Here is a 19670-nt window from a genome sequence, read left to right as displayed (position 1 = left end):
ATGGGTGATATATAATTGATATAGTCGGGTTGTGGAATTAATTTCATTGGTGTTACAGGAGATATTGTACTGCCCGATTGCGGAGGTTGTATAAATCATTGAAGTTTACACATGGGCGTGGTAAATACAACAAAAAAGCAATAACCCCAACTACTGTCACCGAAGTGAGGTGCGTTTTGATCGATCTCTCGGATTTGGAGTTCTGTGATATTCATATGATGTAAATGTTGGGAATAAATCTTCAAATTGAGAAAGATGTTATTGGGCATTGCTATATTTGGGGTTTTGTTTAATTGCCATTGACTCTAAAAGGATTTCTTTAAATTGTGAACTCTCACAATCATATACTTGAACGCATTGAGAATGAAATACAATACACTTAAGATCTGTTTGACTGCAACAAGGACATGGGATTAATAAATGAAAACTTTATAAACTTGTAGTGAATTGTGACTCCTCTCTTTGTACATTCCACTGTAGCAACTCTTATGTAACATTTTTTACAATGAACTTTATTGGTAAATGTCATATACGATTGAGGACACAAGCATGATTGCTATGAGTTCCTTCTATTTTCCTTAAAAAATCTACAGGGGCTCTAGGCGGCCTGAAAATGACAAAATTGAGATAGTTCATGACATTTAGTTGGCATAAAAGCAATGAGGACTTACTAAAAGTTATATTTTCCTGATAGAAATCCATAATCCCCCTTACCAAAAGAAAAGCATAGTTTCTTTGAGAAATAATAGATCATAAACCAATGAAGGAGATTACTAAAAGAATTTATTAATGGAGTCTTCACCAATCAGGTGAATATTTCACGCTTTTGTCACTTCTGAACAGTTTGATGAGAATGTGTTTGAATCATCCATGTGAATCCCCCTCCCCTCCTCTTCTCTCTCTCTCTCTCTCCCCCTCTCTCTGTGTGTGTTCGATGCAAGTTATGCAACCATATTTGTCAAACCCAATATAGTGAGTTGAACATTGTTTTGAGAAGTTGTAAATGACTCTCTTAAGTTGATTAAGTTATTTTACAACTAGCTTATTATTTTTATTTGTCATTATGGCGATAAGCATGTTTTCTATTCATTTCTTTTTTGGCCATACGAATAGCATGCTCTTTTGTAAAATATCTGTACCTTACCAATGTAAATATGTGTGCACGAGTGTTTCTGTGGTTGTCTGGCTTTGCGCATAATTCCAGTTCATGCTTAGGTATTTTGAAATAAAATATACCACCAGTATCCTGGGAAAAAATTGTATTCCCCAAGTTGTTTCCTTTATTCAGCTTAAGCTCTTTGCATCAGCTACTTTCTTATAATATAATTTTTTTCATTTGACTTTAATTAACTGTTACAAATTATTAATTTTTTGAGGATCAACTTAAATATATAAATTAATATATTTATTATTTTATTTACTTGTTTGAGGCTTTGCGTTTCAGTGTGATTAATGATATGGATAATCTGATCTAGAGATGTTAGAACTGCGATGGTTTTTCATAGTAATTATGAGTATCATAGGTTAACATGTTAAAGTTGTCACTTGTCAGTTAATGGTTTAAATTATTTGGCCCAATATAGATTTCTCCATTTGGTTCTTTATACGGCCGAAAGAGCTTGGAGTCATGCCATGGAAAAAAGGCAGCTGCCAGATGGTCCAAATGCACGCCAACGCAGCTACCTGATTGGTAGGCTGAGGAAGGCAGTAAAATGGTCTACACTTTTTGCAGAATTGTGCGCCATCAAAGGAGATACCAGAACATCTTTAGAAGCTGAGGTTTGTCTTTTTAGTTCAGTTGTTTTTTGTTGTTACTATTTGCTTTTGCACCTTCAAGTTCGTTTTAAGAATTTTCAACCTGCAACCCTTTCATGATTTAGGTATATCTAAGGTCAATTTCGTGTGCCCTAGATATGTGATTGAGGATGCGAATTTCATGCTGTGTTTTTTGCGATAATGTGTCTGCATGTCTTCAACAGATGTCCTTGAACGACTAAAGACACTTTGACACATTATAAAACTAGTTTTAAGTAAGAACATGCCCACACATGACTAATATACCTAACACATCTCCTTGTGATGATTTAAAACCTTCGATCTGATCGATAACCTTTGATTATGTCTCGCTTGATATGTTGATCTCCTCCGGCTGGGCATGGCAAGAGCCAGACATGATTTTCCTCTCGCTTATATCATTATACATTTATATATTATTTTTGTCACTGACCATTTTTCTTCAATATTATTATTATTATTATTATTATTTTTGATAAGTAAGATAAAATTAGAAGGCATTCAAAAGGGGAACACATGCCAAGAAATTACCCAAGGACCAAATTGGGTCCCTAATCTCTCAAAGTATCCAAAAATCAACTATCTCCCTCAAAGATTTACAATTTCTCCCCAGAACCCAACATAAAAGGAATGAAAAGTTCTGATTTGATTTATGCATCTTTTAGTACTGGTCTTACCTTTCAGTTAATGAAATGCAATGTCTTCCATCTGTTATTGAGCAAGGTTTGCTCACTAATTTGCAGGCCTATGCCTCTTACATGAAAGGGAATTTGTTGTTTGAACTAGATCAGAATTGGGACATTGCATTGAAGAGTTTCAAGAGTGCCAGGTACATTCTAGCCTCATAATTCAAAATTGCTTATTGTTGGCGTAATGCTAAAATTAAAATACCCGTGTGCCATGTTGATGTGTAAATCTAAAGTTCAACTAAAATCAAATAGGACTAAAATCTGTATTTGAACATAGAAAATTGGGATAAACATTTGTGAGTTCAATTTAGCTGCAACATGTATGTTTCTACATCTAGCTCCTTGAAAACCTTTTTGTTCACCTATTTTGAATTTTGCTGGTTGGGTGGCTTTTCTCTTCCTCTCCCTTTAGTAGATGGCATTTTGAATAACTTCATTTATGTAATAGGGCTGTTTATGAGGAACTCGGAAAATATGGAGACCTAGAGAATCAAGTTTTGTGCCGTGAGCGTGTTGAGGAATTGGAACCAAATATAAGGTACTGCCTACACAAAATTGGCGAGTCAAATTTACAGACTTCTGATCTTATAAACATGGGTGAAATGGAAGGGCCTGCACTAGACCTTTTTAAAGCTAAACTGGAGGTGAGTTTAATTATTTGAAAAGAGTCTGCCTCAACCACAAATGCTGTATAACTTACTGATTTTATTGCTTCAATAATTCAATTATTTGAGAGTATTGCTTCTGTCTGAGAACTTTTAAAAAGAATGTCTTTGACAGTTGATGCTTCCCATTATTGCCTATGTTTTGCATTGTCTTGATCTGCAGGCTGTTATGGCTGAGGCAAGATCTCAACAGGCTGCATCTATGACGGAATTTTTTTGGCTTGGTCATAGATTTCCAATTTCTAATGCGAAGACACGGGTTTTCATATTGAAAGGTCTGTAATAAATCTCTTCTTACAATAAAACAAATGGGCACCATAGCTTTAGAGCCAATACTTCTGTTGAGTTACTTGTCGAGTCTTTGTAAATGTTACTCTCAACTTTATTGTATCCTATGTTAAATTTCTGTTTATGACATTCTTCTTCTCATTATCTGATGGGGTGTTCATTCCCCCCCCCCCCCCCCCCCCCCCCCCCAACGAACCAAGAGGGGGTTGTAAAACATTCACGGGGTTGTTAAACCCAGTCAACTGTCCACTCTCTTTCAAGAAAGATTACAATTTGCTAACTAATCACTTATGCACTGCTCACAAACCACTCACTTTTGAAATGTTTCACTGCTACAAACCAACCCCCCTCCTGTTTATATGCGTCTCACTCTTGCCACAATTCAAATAGAGAGAAGGAAATGAAATGTTACGTACAAGATCACAATCTGATAGAATATGTAAGAATAAGAATGAGATTCTATATATCAGTGGTATTCAGAAAGAAGTCTCAGCAAATGCCTCAACTGATTTCGAATGGAGTCTTGCAATTCAGTTTTCATAGAACATTTGAGAACATTTTCAGTCTTTATAAAACTTGGCTAAATCACTGGAAGAAGGAATGGAACAGGCCAACCTCTTTCCTGTATCTTCTTGAATTTGATATGGCAATGTTCTTTTGCGAATGGTAATATTTGAAGCTTGCTTTTCAAGGGATCAGTAATGCTCTGTTTTATGAACTCTCCTCTTTTCAGTTTCTCCTGACCTTTGCTTGAAGAATCTTTAATTACAATTAGCACACACCTGGCTCTCTGATTTTTACAGATTGAAAGAGTAGATTAATTTTTGCTTTTGATTACCATCAGAGAGAGAGAGAGAGAGAGAGAGAGAGAGAGAGAGAGAGAGAGAGAGAGAATCATATATATGTATGACTGAAATGTATATGTTAGAGAAGATGACCGTTAGAAATAAAAATGACTAAACAGCCCTCAAGTAACCAATTCTCATGACCCACAATGTCATTGAGTCAAATGAATCTGAGAATAAACCAGAAAGGCCACGATTGACTTGAGAAAGAAAGAAAGTTGCAGATTTTCCCTTAGACCAACTGATGCCTTGGCCAATTGTAACTGCCATTTAAAATCTACCTTATATTACCATAATGTCCTTTTCAATCTAAACAAGGATTTTACAATTTAACCATGAGCTGCAAACTGATCCGGTTCAGAGTTCGGAGTGGGAGACATGTCAGCTTTTGGGAGGACCATTGGTGATGTAGAACAGCTCGCTCACGATTATCTGAGCATACAGGATCATTGCAAATCAGGGAGGCTGAAAAGGTAACGAGAATAGAAGGAACTAAATGAATAAGGAAAAGCCAAAAGAATCATCGCAAATTAGGGAGGCTGAAAGGGTAAGGAGAATAGAAGGAAATAAATAAATAAATAAGGAAAAGTCAAAAGGAGATTTGGTGTAGTTGCCAGCAATAGAAGATATTATTCTCAATTATCGTTTCCGCTATGTTAATTGGTGTGGGGACTTTGCTTTGGCTCGTAGGTTTCCCCACCTTCTCAGGATTTCCGTGAATAAGTATGCTGTGGTTGCTGACCATTATCAGCTCGATAATGGGAGGGTGACTTGGGATGTGCAGTTTCGTAAAGAGTTTAATGATTGGGAGCTTTTGGAGGTCACAGATTTCCTGGGATTGATCTATAGGTAGGTGGTGGAGGGCGTGGGTATGGACAAGATGGTGTGGCTGGCCACCTTGAGAGGGGTGTTTGAGTTTAGGTCGTTTTACCTAAGCCTTGTGGAATCTCCACGCCCCACCTTCCCTTGGAAAGCTATTTGGAGGACTAAAGCCCCATTGAAGGTGGCTTTCTTCACTTGGACTGTTGCCCTTGGAAGCATCCTCACTCTCGACAACCTTAGAAGTTAGAAGGAGATGTCAAATCGTGGTGAATTGGTGTTTCATGTGTAAGAAGTCGGGAGAATTTGTGAATCGTCTTTTGCTGCATTGCCCTATGGCAATGGATGTTTGGCCTATTTTCTTGTTTGTTTTTGGTATGGATTGGGTTGTTTCGGGATTCACGGTGGATATGTTAGAGGCTTGGAAAGGTTGTACAGTGGAGAGCCGAGTTAGAGATGCTTGGAGGGCCACTCCCCTTTGTTTATGGTGGGGTTTGTGGCGCGAGAGGAATATGAGATCCTTTGAGAGCGAGGAGTCCCCTATTTGGTCTCTGATGCAAATCATTAAGGGTACTTTAGTCAGGATTGAGGCAGTCAATGGTGCCTTGGAAAGTGCCTTGAAGAAAAAGTCAAGAGTCATTCTTGTTTTAGGGTAGTAACTAATTAAGCTTTGGAACTACGAAGTGTTCACTTAGGAAAGTGGTAAAATGTTATTAAAGCTGTGTGGGAATTCTAAAAGTCTTTCTAGGATATGTCAAGTGTCACTAATAGTAGTATTATAAAAGGGACAGCCCTCTTTATCAGTTGTAACCAAGTTTATCAATATATTTTGAGATTATTATCAGTTATAACAATTCTTAAGGCTTTCCCCCAGATTTCCATATAGAAATCTAGGCTCCGACAGTGATCGGAGTATCTTTGGTCTTGCTTACCGTTGTAAGAAGACTTGTGCCATTTTCTGTTTGCTTCAGTCTCTCATATTCAATATACTGTCATCTCTCTATTTTTTTTTTTTAATTTTTTTTTTTTAATTTTTTTGGTTAATGGGCGAAATTGTATATCTTTGGATATTTTTTTGGATTTTGTTTCTTTGGGAGCGCTCCCCTCTTGTGTGCCTTTAATGAAAATTTTACTTATAGAAAAAAGTGTTCAACTGGTGTTGATGCCAACTCTAGTTGAGCAATTTACAACATACTTTTCTTGATCTGTCTTCCACTAAAGGAATTAGATGTTACAAGGAAAAAACTCTTTGGGAGAACCAGGAAATGCTGGTTACCCTTGTAAAGTAACAGTGAAGAATTGGTATCAATCTCGTTGGTTATTTACTAGTGGATGCACACCTTTTAGGTTCTCTGGTTGACTTATGGTGGTAAAAACTTTTCTGGTTCTATTGCAATGTTAGTTTATTTCGCACTTTATTTTACGGGACCTTTTTCAAGTGGTTTCACTTGAAAACATCATGTAACTGTGTGAAATTGAACCTACCGATAACACAGTGCTGATGTTCCACATTGAAGTGAGTTTTTAAAAATCTGTAACTTGGATAATGCTCAATAATTGATTTTAATATTATGCTGCATGCCTACCCTTCTAGTCAACATGGCTTTTCTTTTTTTGTCACTTCTCCTCTGTTGGACATAGTGGTGGACATTGCTTGGTATGGTGGTGGAAACCTGAGCTGCCGAGCTTGAGTTCAAGTTTGAGACAGCCACTTTATGCATATAAATTCAAAGGTTCTGTACCCCGCTCACTCTCCCAATATCTTGATTAATAGGTACTTCCACTGGGTAATGGCCTTTATATTAGTAAAGGTCTCTTCTCCTTTATATTATAGAGTTTGGCCCTGATTTGACCTTCTATGTATTTGGACATGGTTAATGCTTGGATCTTGGTAATCCTAAGAAATAAGCCTATGTAAGGCTTGAATATGGTTCACTTATTAAATGCAAAATAAAATTCTCCTTGACCGTTGAAGGCCAGACTAAGTAAAATTGTTAATCCCGTCTTCTCTTGAATTCTGCTGATTCAAATTTAATCTTGGTAGCAAATTCTTAAATATGTTGTATTTTATGTTTATCATACAAGATTTGTGAAGCAAACAGAAATGAACAGAAGTAATCTTATAATAGCAAGGAAGAATAGCAATACTCCATTCACTGTTGGAGCCTGGATTCCTAAAGGGAAATTTGGGAAAAGCCTGAAGAGAAGTTTAGAATATGATAATCCGATGGCATGGTCTGATTATCCGGCATCCCATACCCCTTCCCCATCCCAACTCCACTCCTCAACACCCAACAAGATGGAGTGGAAGAAGGAGGGCTCCGAAGGTTAGAGACACAGGACATGCCTGGATCAGCGGTAGAAGAGGTGTGAGCGGTCCACTTCTGTTTATCGTTGCTAGCCCATCTGTTTCCATGACGAATCAGATGAGAGCTCCGATTTGAAAATCTAGGGCTTCTATCATTTGGCGAAACAAGGGCAGAGAGAAGAGGCGCTGAAGAAAAATCAGTACGACAGCACTTATCGTGTCGAAAGGTCTTCTCTTCAAACCGGCCGCACATGCACTGTTCTGCATCCATCTCATCTTCTCTGACAAGGACCACTGTCTGCTTGCAGAAGAGCCGTAATAAGACTATTACTGACACTTCAGTTCTCTAGACTGACGTTTAGACTACCCACAGAGCATTAATAACAGCTTCTACTATTCCCATGACATATTCAGATTTCCCATACCATAATTAAAACTTTGACTAGACCCTATTGACTGCATTAATTCTGACTGGACAGTTTTTAAGACACAACTGACTGCATCAATCCTCCCTCTTTGGAAGAAACTCGTCCTCAAGTTAAATTCTGTCCAACAATCCTGTCTTTGTTGCTGTCGTGGTACGGATACAGATCTGAAACATTGAATGTAGGATCAATACCCAAGTGTTGAGGGACTTTTTCCGGTAGTTCAATTGTTAGAGTAATAATAGGCAAATTCAGCTTGTGCAATGATGGCCTCCCATTGCTTTGGGTTCTTGCCAACCAAACACCTCAGAATATTGCCGAAACTTCTGTTGATTCCCTCAGTTTGCCCATACTTATTAAAAAAAAAAAAAAAAAAAGATTACCTCAGCTTGTCCTTCTGTTTGAGGATGGGGTGAACTACTATACTGTAGCCCAGTTCCCAATTTTTCGACGAGGCTCTCAAGAAATTTGACCAAAACTTGGAGTCTTGGTCCAATGTGATTGTTTTTGGCACTCCATGCAAGCGAACAACTTCCCGGAAGTAGTGATTTGCAATATTTAACGCATCCATAGGTTTTTGCGGCAAATAAAATGAGCCATCTTAGAAAATCTGTCGACTACCACAAAAGTAGAATCCATTCCCCTTTGAGTTCTAGGCAGCCCCAACATGAAATCCATGCGTACATCCTTCCATGGTGCTGGAGGAATAGGCAGTGGTGTGTAAAGACGGGTATTGTGGACTTCTTCTTTGGATTCGTGACATGTTTGGCATCTATCAACAAACCTGTACACATCAAACCTTATTTTGGGCCAAAAGTACTTCTACTCAGTTATGGCACGTCTTTTCTCTTCCAAAATGTCCCGCCAAAGCCTCCTCCGTGCACATTAGATGAAGTTTACTTGAATCATTTGGTAAGAACTGAAGCTTCCTTGTACATGGAGTTTGGAAAATCATGAATTCCATATTCATAATTATATGGGATGGATTCTTGCTGTGGCATATAACTAGGAGTTGTTCTGATTAAAAAATCAAGTTAATTCAGGTTTTGTTTCGTGATATATGTTCAAGCAAGCTTCGGAAACCTTCTAAATTTAAATGGATTCTATTAATGACTATGTAAAGGGGAATGGAGACAACCCTCTATATCTGCTGTAACCAAGTCTTATCAATATCTTTTTGAGTTATTTTCAGAATAAATACTTCTCTTAAGGATTTTCCTAGATTTCCCTTTACCAATCTAGGCTCCAACGGTGATTGGAGTATTTCTTAGAGGAAATCTGGGAAAAACTTGAAGAGAAGTTTAAAATCTGATAATATATCAAAATTACTTATTCAGATTTCCCATACCATAATTAAAACTTTGACTAGACCCTATTGACTGCATTCATTCTAACTAGACAGTTTTCAAGACACAACTGACTGCATCAGTTTGTTCTTTATTTTGTGCTGTTTTGGATCTCTCTCCTACTATCATATGCCAAAAGATGGATTTCTAAGTTTCTAACTGCAAACATGTAGATAAGATTAATTAATGGAATTGGATCATTGTTTTTGTCTCAAATGAGGGTCCTGTTCAACTACTTAGTAACATTATGAAGGCTAGTTTTAAGATATTCATTTCGAGGAAAGTTTCCTTTATCGGTGCATCTTCCAATGTTATGCTGAAATATGTATGAATTTGGTTGTGTGGTCATTGTATAATGGATCTTTTTGTAATCTATGTACTATGTAACAATATAAATCAATATAAACCCTCTCAAGCTCTGTTTATTACATGTTAAATCTGATCAGCTCAGGAATTGGAGAAAGATCTACACGGTCCAATGGCAGAATCTCTCCCAGCTGAGAAAAGGGTTGTCACCTTTGACAAAATTTTCGCAGCATATCATGAAGCCAGGAGCTGCATCCGTAATGATTTGGTAGAGACTGTCAATGATTTAATTCTACAATATGCTTATTTGTTGTGAAGGACTTTATGAAGTAGTTGTGCTGTTTGGTAAATTAATGACAACTTAATTTTATGGTCATCTTTCATACTGTTGATTTTGAAATTTGTCTTTGTTTAGGTTACTGCAGGTAATTCTGAAAACATGAAAGAAGATCTAAGCGGCCTTTATAAAGCTATTGATGCCGTCTTAATTCAACGAACCATTGAGCGGAACGAGTTGTTGGTGAACGTAGCAAAAAATAAACTTACTAAGTTTCGTGATGACAAAAATGAGAAAGTCACCAAGCCTGAAGAGCTTGTTCGGTTATTTGATCAGTTATTACAGGTAACACCGCATTCATTTTCTTTACATTTTTTACTATCCTATCTACATGGATACTATTTCTACGGTCATAATATGCTGTTAGAGAATTGTCATTATAGGAGTGATTAAAGCCCTTAAATCACTCCTTGACAGAACAGTTATTTTAAGGGCTTTAGTCACTCCTATAATGATATTCTCCTACATATAGCAAAACTAACCATCCAAAAATGGATACTGTTGCGGAAGAGGAGTACTTGTTCTTCTTGTTGGCATAGTACATCTGATCGAATTTATAGGATTAGTACTAATTTACTTATTCAACAAATCGATTGGTTGATACGAGTTGATTTCGGTTACGATAAATTGCCGAAACAATAGCTGGGAATTGTTTGGTCGGCTTTCTCTGAGGAAGAAGAACTCCAGATATTTGATATCTTTCTCTTTGAATAAGATCTCAATTCCAGCGACGGTTTCATTCGATATCTTCCAATGAAACTGGAGTAATTGTTCATTTGTTTTGCAGAATACGGCTGATCTTTCTGATTTAGTTCATTCTGGGAGAGATAGAACACCTGAAGAAGTTGCATTTGTTGAAGAATGTGCTCTTAGAAGTTTGGTTTTCCGAGCAGAAAGGTTTGCTTCTTATTAACTCATGGTTGTTTGCATAACAGATATTAAATGGTCAAAAATGTTACTTCACCAATATCTATATTTATGGAGTGCACCCCTTCTCTTAAAGTAGGAAAAACTATTATATTTGAAAAGTGGCTTGACCTGGATAGACAGCCTCGTTTGGTCTGCTCTCCTAATTACTGTAGCAAATTACATCACCTAGCAATTCTTAATATCCAGAAATTGTGTCAGCATTACTGTAGCAAGTTATGTCATCTAGAAATTCTTAATATCCAGTTAATGTTTGGTTGACCAATTGAATTCGCGACCTGGTGACTCGAATGGGTCATGTGTTCAGTCTAGACTCTAGAGAAGATACTAAGCAATTCAAATAAATCAAAAACATTTATTTCAACTAATCTTGAAAAGTACTTAATATTATCTGCAGTTTGATTCTCATATCCTGTTTCACATTATATTAGGCCTTTTTTTTTTGTGTTTGTTAAATCACGGGACATCTAAATAGGTCCTCTGTTGTCTAGTCCTTCTGCCTTCAATATGTATCGTATTAGTTTTTGCTGGTGCACCAATTGGTCTTTGTTGTGCATGCCTGTTCCATTTTGGTTCACATCCTCTTGTCTTTTCCCGACTTTGATGCTGCCTATTCTTTCATACTAATTGATCCATTATTTATTGTGTTTTTATCTTGCCACTTCAAGTTCAGAATCCTCATTTTGACTATGCTTATCATATCGATTCGCATCTTAACTTCCTAGCAATTTATAACCCACCCAGTGCATTTTTTGTTATAAAGTGTGCCTTTTAAACATTTGTGTTATTGTCATGAACGTGATTTACGATGTTACGATGCAATTTTGCTACATTTCTCAACTGTCTTATGTTTTTAGTATCTTTCATGATAGATTGCGTAATAATCTTCATCATTTGGTTTTATTGGATGCCCCAGTTGCTTTCTGTTGTCCGGATCTCTGTCATGGATCTTTATGCTAGTCTTGATCTTATGAACATATATCATGGAAGCAACCACATGAGAGAAATGGTGGTTTTGGACCCTTCTGTTTTTATCCCTTTCTGGAAGAATATTACGTCGCCTCGCCATGCCATCAACTATTCTTGCTTTTTTTCCTTCAACAAATTATTTGACACTAAATACATCAAAATCATGATCCATGCTCTTATATCTGCCTTCATTTTAAGCTTTGTGCCAGACATAAGGCAGATCATTCCCTTTCTTCCTACCCCAAAATATGTAGGGCAATGGAGTTGTTTGAACAAAAGCGAGACAGGCTTGGAGGGCAGTTCTTCTTTGCGAATCTCCTCTTTATGTTTGTTGGTTTATCCCCCAAGCAATCATGGTGTTTCTGCTTTGTGAATTGACAAATCTTATTCTGGTATTTCCTGTTTGTAATGATTTTAAACAAACTGCTATGGAGATGCAGTTTGTAATTGAATTTTGGAGTGTCAGCTAACTTTTCTGAGCTCTTACTAATTAAAAGACCTCCCAATTTGTTGTCAGATGCTTTTACTTGGCTAAATCCTACAGTTTGGCTGGAAAGAGGACAGAATCATATGCATTATACCGCCGTGCTTGCTCTCTTGCTGATACTGCCCTCAAACAACTTCAAAGTCCGAGTAGCGCTAATCAGGTGTGTAAAGTCATTATGTCTTTTGCTCTTGGTGACTTTCTTGCTTTAACAGACTTATAAATTGTCCCTACATATGTCATAGTATCATACAGTAAAATTAATATGCAACTGCCTCTATTGATGAAGTTTCTGACATGCTTGTCGTTGATATTGAAAATCTTTCTCAAGTTCATATCAGGGAAGACTTTCTATTGGCTCATTATCTCGCTGAAGGAAATAACTGTTTAGTTAATAAAACAACGTTGGGGATCCTTCAACTTTTGATAAATTCTTCTTGAAACATTCATCAATTCACTGATGCCCTTAGATTTTGGTTTAAAATTCACTTTCATTAGTTTTAATTCCCCCTCCCCTTTAACAGGTAATGGTCAAGGAGATGAAGACGTTATATGACGACTGTAGATCCAACAGTTGTATAGAGCATGCAACAGGAATTATGGAGGAGGAGAAGGCTCAGGAGAATCTCTCGGAAAAAGTCTCTGCTGTATCATTAACTGGATCTGATAAGAAGGTACTCTTTAGCCTTTTCATATGGTTTTCTACAGGTCGTTTCCAGAAAAGCAGATAAATACCACATAAAAGATATTTAACCAAAATAACCTACGAGACCAAAACCTTTAATCCTGATTTAGCAGCTATTACAATATAGCTTTGATGAGTAGTACTCCCCAGCATAACTTATCTCTAGAGGTTCTTTGTTCTTTCCAGCTTTATGTAGTAAGGAAAGTGTCTTCAGGAAATACAAAAAACTGGCGAGCCGCGCAAAATATGAAGCAGTTAAATTCCTTTACTTCAGTTCTGCCTCTGAATAAGACAGACAGTCTATTTAATATTGATCTCCCCCACCACATCACCCCCCCGCGGCCCCAAATGTATTATCTTAAAACTAGGTGACCAGTTTCTGAGATACATACCGCCCCCCAATTTAAAAGAAAGACTGTCATTCAATTTGCACATTATTTTTTAATTGATCTTGACCAGTTCATGAATCTTGAATTCTTTGTCGAGAACTCGTCACTCCTATAATTTATTCTGTTACCTATTTGTGTAATTTAGTCTCTGCCCAACCTGGTCCATCTAGACTTGTCAATATGGCCCTATGATTGGATGGCGAAGTCATGAAATGGCCTTTTGAATGGTCCTAGTGCCGAGGTCATTTTTGGATCATTGGCACCCATAATTGTCAGTTACTTGTTCAAAGCAAGCTATTAGGTTGAAGGTCTGAATGTCATATGAAGGATTTTTAGTTTATGGAGTCATCTAATGTTGAATGCTATTATCCTTAATTCTTGTACAAATGATTTCCACAAAAGAATAAGGATTTAGGGACTACTAAGTTCAACTCAAATCCAAATTTTTTATTTATTTATTTTGATAAGTAAAATGTATTAGAAAACGTTCAAACGAGGAACACGTCCCAAGAGTTATACAGAGGCCGAAGCCAGAGACAAGGTCCCAAAAAATCAATAAACTCATCAATGGATATACAATTTCTCCCCAAAACCCAACTAAAAAGAGAGCTGATAATATGAAACTTCAAAGCCCCTAAGAAAGATTCCTCCCCTTCAAAAGATCTTCTATTCCTTCCCTTCCATAAGCACCGCCAAACACAAAGTGGAATCACCCTCCAACTCTGACGAGCGTGGGCTCCCACACTACATCCTCGCCAAGTGTCAATCAAACCCCTCGAGGACTGAGGCATAACCCAATGGACGCCGAAGAGGCCAAAGATAAGGTTCCAACAGTCATGAGCTACAGGGTAATGCAAAAGAAGGTGATCCACAAACTCGCCACTCATCTTGCACAAACAACACCAATTAATTGTAATATGTCTTCTCTTTCTCAAATTTTCCAGGGTCAAAATCTTGCCCCATACAGCAGTTCAGACAAAGAAGGCCATTATGAGGGGAGCCTTGGAACACCATACCGTCTTCCAAGGGAAATTAGGACCATGAAAAGCAGAGAGACAACGGAATAGGGAACGAACCTCGAATCTCCCCGAAGAGGAAGGCATCCAAACCAGAGAGTCAGTGCCACTACTAGACCTGTCAATGGATTGGATTCTGATCCGAATCCGATCCGATTAGTTGGATATGGATTGAGTACAAAATCCGATAACCTGATTATGATCCGAATCCGATAATCCGATAACTTAACAAATCGGATTTGGATTAGGCCTGATCCGATCTGTTAATAACCCGGTCTGATCAAAATTATATATAATTATATATATATTTTATATATATCAGCAGATATCCACCGTCAGATTTGTTTAGATTACATATAAAGACCAATCAGAATATTATATGTACAGAAGTATAATGTTCTGACCCCCACAATAATATCTCTCATAGTATATGCGTATCACCTAAGCTTCAATTAGCCACACACTGAAACTCCAAAACCCTCCCTTTACGATAGTTTCAGGTTGGAGAAACTCAACGACCAAGAGAAAAGGTGCTCGTCGATCAGTTGGAACCCTTGTTCAGTGAGTATTTTGTCTGTATATTCTCTAATATCTCCTTTTCCTTCTCTTCTTCTCCACTACCCTAATTTTTTATGCCCAAATTTTCTCTCTTTCACAACTTGATCAGTGGGAACCCTTGTTTAGTGAGTAGTTATTTCATTTTTTTTCCTTTTTTCTCTCTGCTCATCATCTTATTCTTCTTCCCCCTCTGTCTCATTTTTTTTCCACTCTTTATTGTGATTTTATTTCTTTAACAAGTGATATTATTTCACTTGTACAAAAAATTGTAATACACTTCATTCTACCTTCAAATAATTTTTTTTTAAACATATTGTTAGTGAACTTGAGATTTTGTTTTGGTTTTTGAGTAGTTAAGAATGAGGAAGTTGTTTGCCCTAATTGATTGATTTGTGCAAAAGTGTGTAATTTAATCGGATTGGACATCCGATTAAGTGTGTAACGGATATGGATTCGTCAAATGAAGATCCATCGGATTATCGGATCAAATCGGATCGTGTGTTATGCTTATCGGATTCGAATCGGATCAACCATGATTCGGTCCATATCCGATCCGTTGACAAGTCTAGCCACTACCATCTACCTCCTGTCCGTACAATAGTTCCAACAAACCTGCAACCTCTTCCAACTCCCAATCTTGAAAGGAACGCCGAAAATGCACATCCCACGCGAGCCTACCGTTATCGAGCTGATAACAGTCGGCCACCAAAGCATGTCTATCCACGGCAATCCGGAAAAGTCTGGGAAAGGAACGAGCCAATGGGCAATCACCACACCATATATCCTCCTAAAACCAAACTATATTATTAGGATTTGGTTGCTTGAATCCTTTTTGCCATTCAACTTTACATGCTGATTTTATAATTAGAACTAAAAAAAAAAGGATAATGTACAAGGAGGAAAAATTGAGGGCATGCCCTCACATTACATCACATGGAAAAGGAAAAGGACCATTTCCAGAACAAACAAGTAACAAAGACAAAGAAAAATTGATACAACCACATAAGAATCAAGAAACAAGAAAAAGAATATGAGTCTTCAAGGTTGAGTTCTAAGCTGCTCAATCCTTCCCAAACTGCATTCATGGCTACCACAGAAAGCCTACTAGCTTTCTCTTGGAACATCCTTGAATTCTTTTCCATCCATAGGTACCAAAGAGTAGCAAAACAGAGAGACTTGTATAGAATCTGCTCTTCACAGAATTATCTCTAACTAACTGCAAAACCCAGATGATCAAATTTGAAAGAGAATGAAGCCCAGGCCAGAATTATCTCTAACCAACAGCAAAGGGACAAAACAAAAACAGATTGTCAATAACAGTACCCTTCTTCAGGTGTACAAAAGAAGGATTTAAACCTGAATTATGGAACAAGAAGAGATAGCAACTCTAGCTCTACAGCTGTTCCAACACCAATTAAACCAATTAACACCAGTCTACACTGATTCCATACTGATTTAAGATAAACAGTTCCATGATTCCATCCAACTACATTGGGTCCCTCTTTAATAGGAATGGCTTTGATACAATCAGTAATCAGCTGAGGCGAACCAGGTTGGCAAACCCATTAGCCATGCTGAATAATAAACTGCAGTATGTTGTCTTTCCTTAGGGTTGAGCTTCTCTGAAATCTTAGGTTGTCTTTCTCAATTAAGTCCTGTTCTTCACACCAGGGGTCAGCAAACAGTTTAAAACCACTACCATTTGGAACACAATTCCAACAATTCAACTTGTATAAGTTGTATCTATTTGTAAACCAAGCAACCCAAATGCAATCTTTGTGTTGAAAGACTTGGGGGGTGGTTCAGAGAATAGAAGGAAATTGCATCATATGAACTGGAACAAAGTCACTTTCCTTATCTCTGGGAAAGGAACCCTTCTTGAACTGCATCAGCATCATAATCATTTTCTTCGTCTTAATAGCCTTTGAGAACATAATCAGTCTTTTCACTACTAACTTGGAGACCAGAAACAGCCTGGAAATAACAGAAAATGTTAACCAAAGACTGAGCTGAACTAAGATGGCTTGAACAATGATAAACAAGTCATCTGATATATATATACATATATATATATATATACATATATAAATATGACAAAACTTCATCCCAGCCTTCACTACAGATTTGCATAGATGGATTGAGCCATTTCGGACTACATTTTCCATTAAAAGGGAGAAATGTTTTAGTGACCAAGTGAACAAGAGAGGGGACAAGGGACACCTCATGCTCGTGCTTTTTAGTAGGCTTTAGGCTCAAAAAAGGAATGCCTTTTATTTTTTAATCATTTGTTCATCTCATTTTCTTTTTTATTTAATGACTACTAAATTAAAATGATATATATCATAGCTTGATTCTGAATATATATGATAATATATGCTTAAAATTTGCACGATTATTGTTTTTTATTCTGTCAGATTTTGTAATCACGTCTAATTTTGTTAATGCATATGCATATGAAAGGATTTTTGAGCAAATATCAAAAATACAATTTTTAGAGAATTAACACGCATATCTTGAATTGTTGCAATTGGACATTTATTGAATTCATATGCAAATAGAAAAGATATATACGTTGATTTAGCTAATCCATTGAATTGATGTGCTGATTTTTTTTCTTATTTTTATAATTGACAAGTTTGTGTTGCATACTTATAATTAATACGCATTATTATTACATAAGCGCCTTACTTCAATAAGGCTCACGCCTTATATTGCGCCTTGCGCTTAGGCTTCAGAAGACCTTTGGTGCCTTAGTGCGCGTTGGGCCTTTAACAACTATGGGGAGGAGTAAGAATTCATCACCTTTGGGAAACTCGTAGTATTGCCAACTTTTGGTGCTAGTTTTTTTTTTTTTTTTGATAAATAAGAATGTATTAGAAAGCAATGAAAAGGGGATCGCATCCGATCTGTAACGAAGAAGTTATGACCGTTTTACTGACTGCTGTGCTGAGAACTTGAAACCTGTGTTTCCAATCTTTGTGACTCCACTGAAAACGTGTAGAAGAGATATTTGAGGTTGTAGAACACCTCTAAATTTTCACTTCTATGACCTTGAAGGAATCAACAAGTTTTGGAAGAGTAGACTTGAAAGAATGGCTAAAAGATTTAGAGGGAGAGTATAAACTTGTGTATATATAAACCAGTGTGTTCTTATGCATGACATAACACACACGTATATAAGAGGGGAGAGGGTTTGCCACCCCTAGGTTTGGCCGCCCCACAATCTCTCTTGCTCTCTCCTAAACTTATCCAACCACTTACTTGCAATATAAGTTAGGCTAGAAGTGGGATCTAGATGGAGCCAATGTAGGCCTAGGGGGCAGGTGTCCCCCCTGGCCCGGCCCAGCCCGCCAACTATAATATATAAGACTTTTATTTTTATTTTTTATTTTAACATATATATGAAAAATTTATATTACTCCCCCCCTCCCAAAAAAAAAAAAATAATAATAATAATAATAATAATAATTTCTTGAAATATCTCAACTTTTTCTTTCTTCTCTCTTTTATTCTTTAAATTTCTTTTTAAAAAGTTGAATTTCCCTTCAATCAAACTCTAATATTTTCCTTGCAAAGTTCTCTTATTTTTTTTATTTTTTATTTTATTTTTCCCTCCTACCTAAAATTCTTCTTTTTGCACTTGTAGTATGGAACTTTTCTTCTTTTTTTATTCTTTTTATTTTTCCTTTTTCATATTTAAATTTATTACTGTAATTTTATAAAGTCAATGGGTGTAATTTCATGCATCGCTTTCAAAATACAAAGTCCTAATGAAAACATTACTAACAATATTTAATTCTTATATTGGTCAACTATTCATCTTTCTTATACCACTCATTGATTAGCATATTATTTTGCAATGATTTTTTTTTTTTTCTTCTTTGCCCCTTGATTTGAACAATTTATATTTGTCATGTTTTTTTATTATTTTTTTTATTTGTTTGTTTTGTTTTTTTTTTAATTTTATTTTAATATACACCGAATTGAAATCCTTGCTCCGGCCTGGGAGCTCCAATGGGCTTCTTAAAGGACTAGTCAAATCATTACCCAATTAATTAGCCTAACTATTTTTAATTCCATTGTAAAAAATAGTTGCACTCCAAGTAATGGATAAATAAAAATCCTCAAGTGTTAAATTACAAGTTTACCTTGCTATGCTAAATTAGGATATTGGACAAGTAAAGCCATCAGTCCAGTTACTTTTTTATTTTTTTATTTTATAACTAACGATCAGTCCAGTTATTGATTTATCCTTTTTTAATGTTTACTTGATTAATTCTATTTGATTACGTAAAACTTCATTTGAGAAAATAATATATTTATAATAAATAAATATATGTAAAACATTCATCAAAAATTACCCGTGCCGGATTTCATGATCAAACTTAATCAAGTCAATAATAAATATCCTCACATAGATGTCATCTAGAGAATCAATGTTTTTTTTTTTTATAAGTAAGATTTCATAAAAGGCGCTCAAGAGGGGAGCGCTTCCGAAGAATACATAAAATGCCAAAGGCGACAACTAAAGTTTTAAGTTATCCACAAAATCCAAAAGATCCCCCAAAGATTTACAATTACACCCGTTAACCCCAAAAAATAAAATCTGCAGTATACTATACTTGAGAGACCAAATAGGAGCCTCCTCGCCCTTAAAGGATCTCCTATTTCTCTCACGCCACAAACCCCACCATAAACAAAGGGGAGTGGCCTCCAAACATCCCTGGCTCAGTGCTCCACAAGACACCTTTTCCAAGCCTCAATCATATCCAAAGTGGTTCTTGGGAACACCCAAGACATGCCAAAAGCGACCAAAAGCA

The 19670-nt window shown here is 36.6% G+C and overlaps 1 protein-coding gene across 1 annotated transcript in view; it reads left to right on the top strand.

Moving 5' to 3' along the window:
* Nucleotides 1–19670, top strand: part of LOC132282561 (uncharacterized) — a 32624-nt gene that overhangs the window by 711 nt on the left and 12243 nt on the right. The window contains exons 4-13 of the mRNA XM_059784286.1: nt 59–169; nt 1584–1779; nt 2538–2623; nt 2932–3127; nt 3312–3423; nt 9626–9753; nt 9901–10107; nt 10610–10719; nt 12236–12365; nt 12727–12876. Of these exons, the coding sequence (XP_059640269.1) occupies nt 59–169; nt 1584–1779; nt 2538–2623; nt 2932–3127; nt 3312–3423; nt 9626–9753; nt 9901–10107; nt 10610–10719; nt 12236–12365; nt 12727–12876 (1426 nt within the window). The remainder of the gene's footprint in view (nt 1–58; nt 170–1583; nt 1780–2537; nt 2624–2931; nt 3128–3311; nt 3424–9625; nt 9754–9900; nt 10108–10609; nt 10720–12235; nt 12366–12726; nt 12877–19670) is intronic.

The sequence above is a fragment of the Cornus florida genome, unplaced genomic scaffold (genome assembly GCF_030987335.1).
Source record: "Cornus florida cultivar Cherokee Brave unplaced genomic scaffold, ASM3098733v1 CherokeeBrave_3.0.0_Hap2_Chr11, whole genome shotgun sequence".
NCBI lineage: Eukaryota > Viridiplantae > Streptophyta > Magnoliopsida > Cornales > Cornaceae > Cornus > Cornus florida.
Note: the sequence above shows the minus strand (reverse complement) of the source record. Positions and strands in the feature narration are given on the sequence as shown.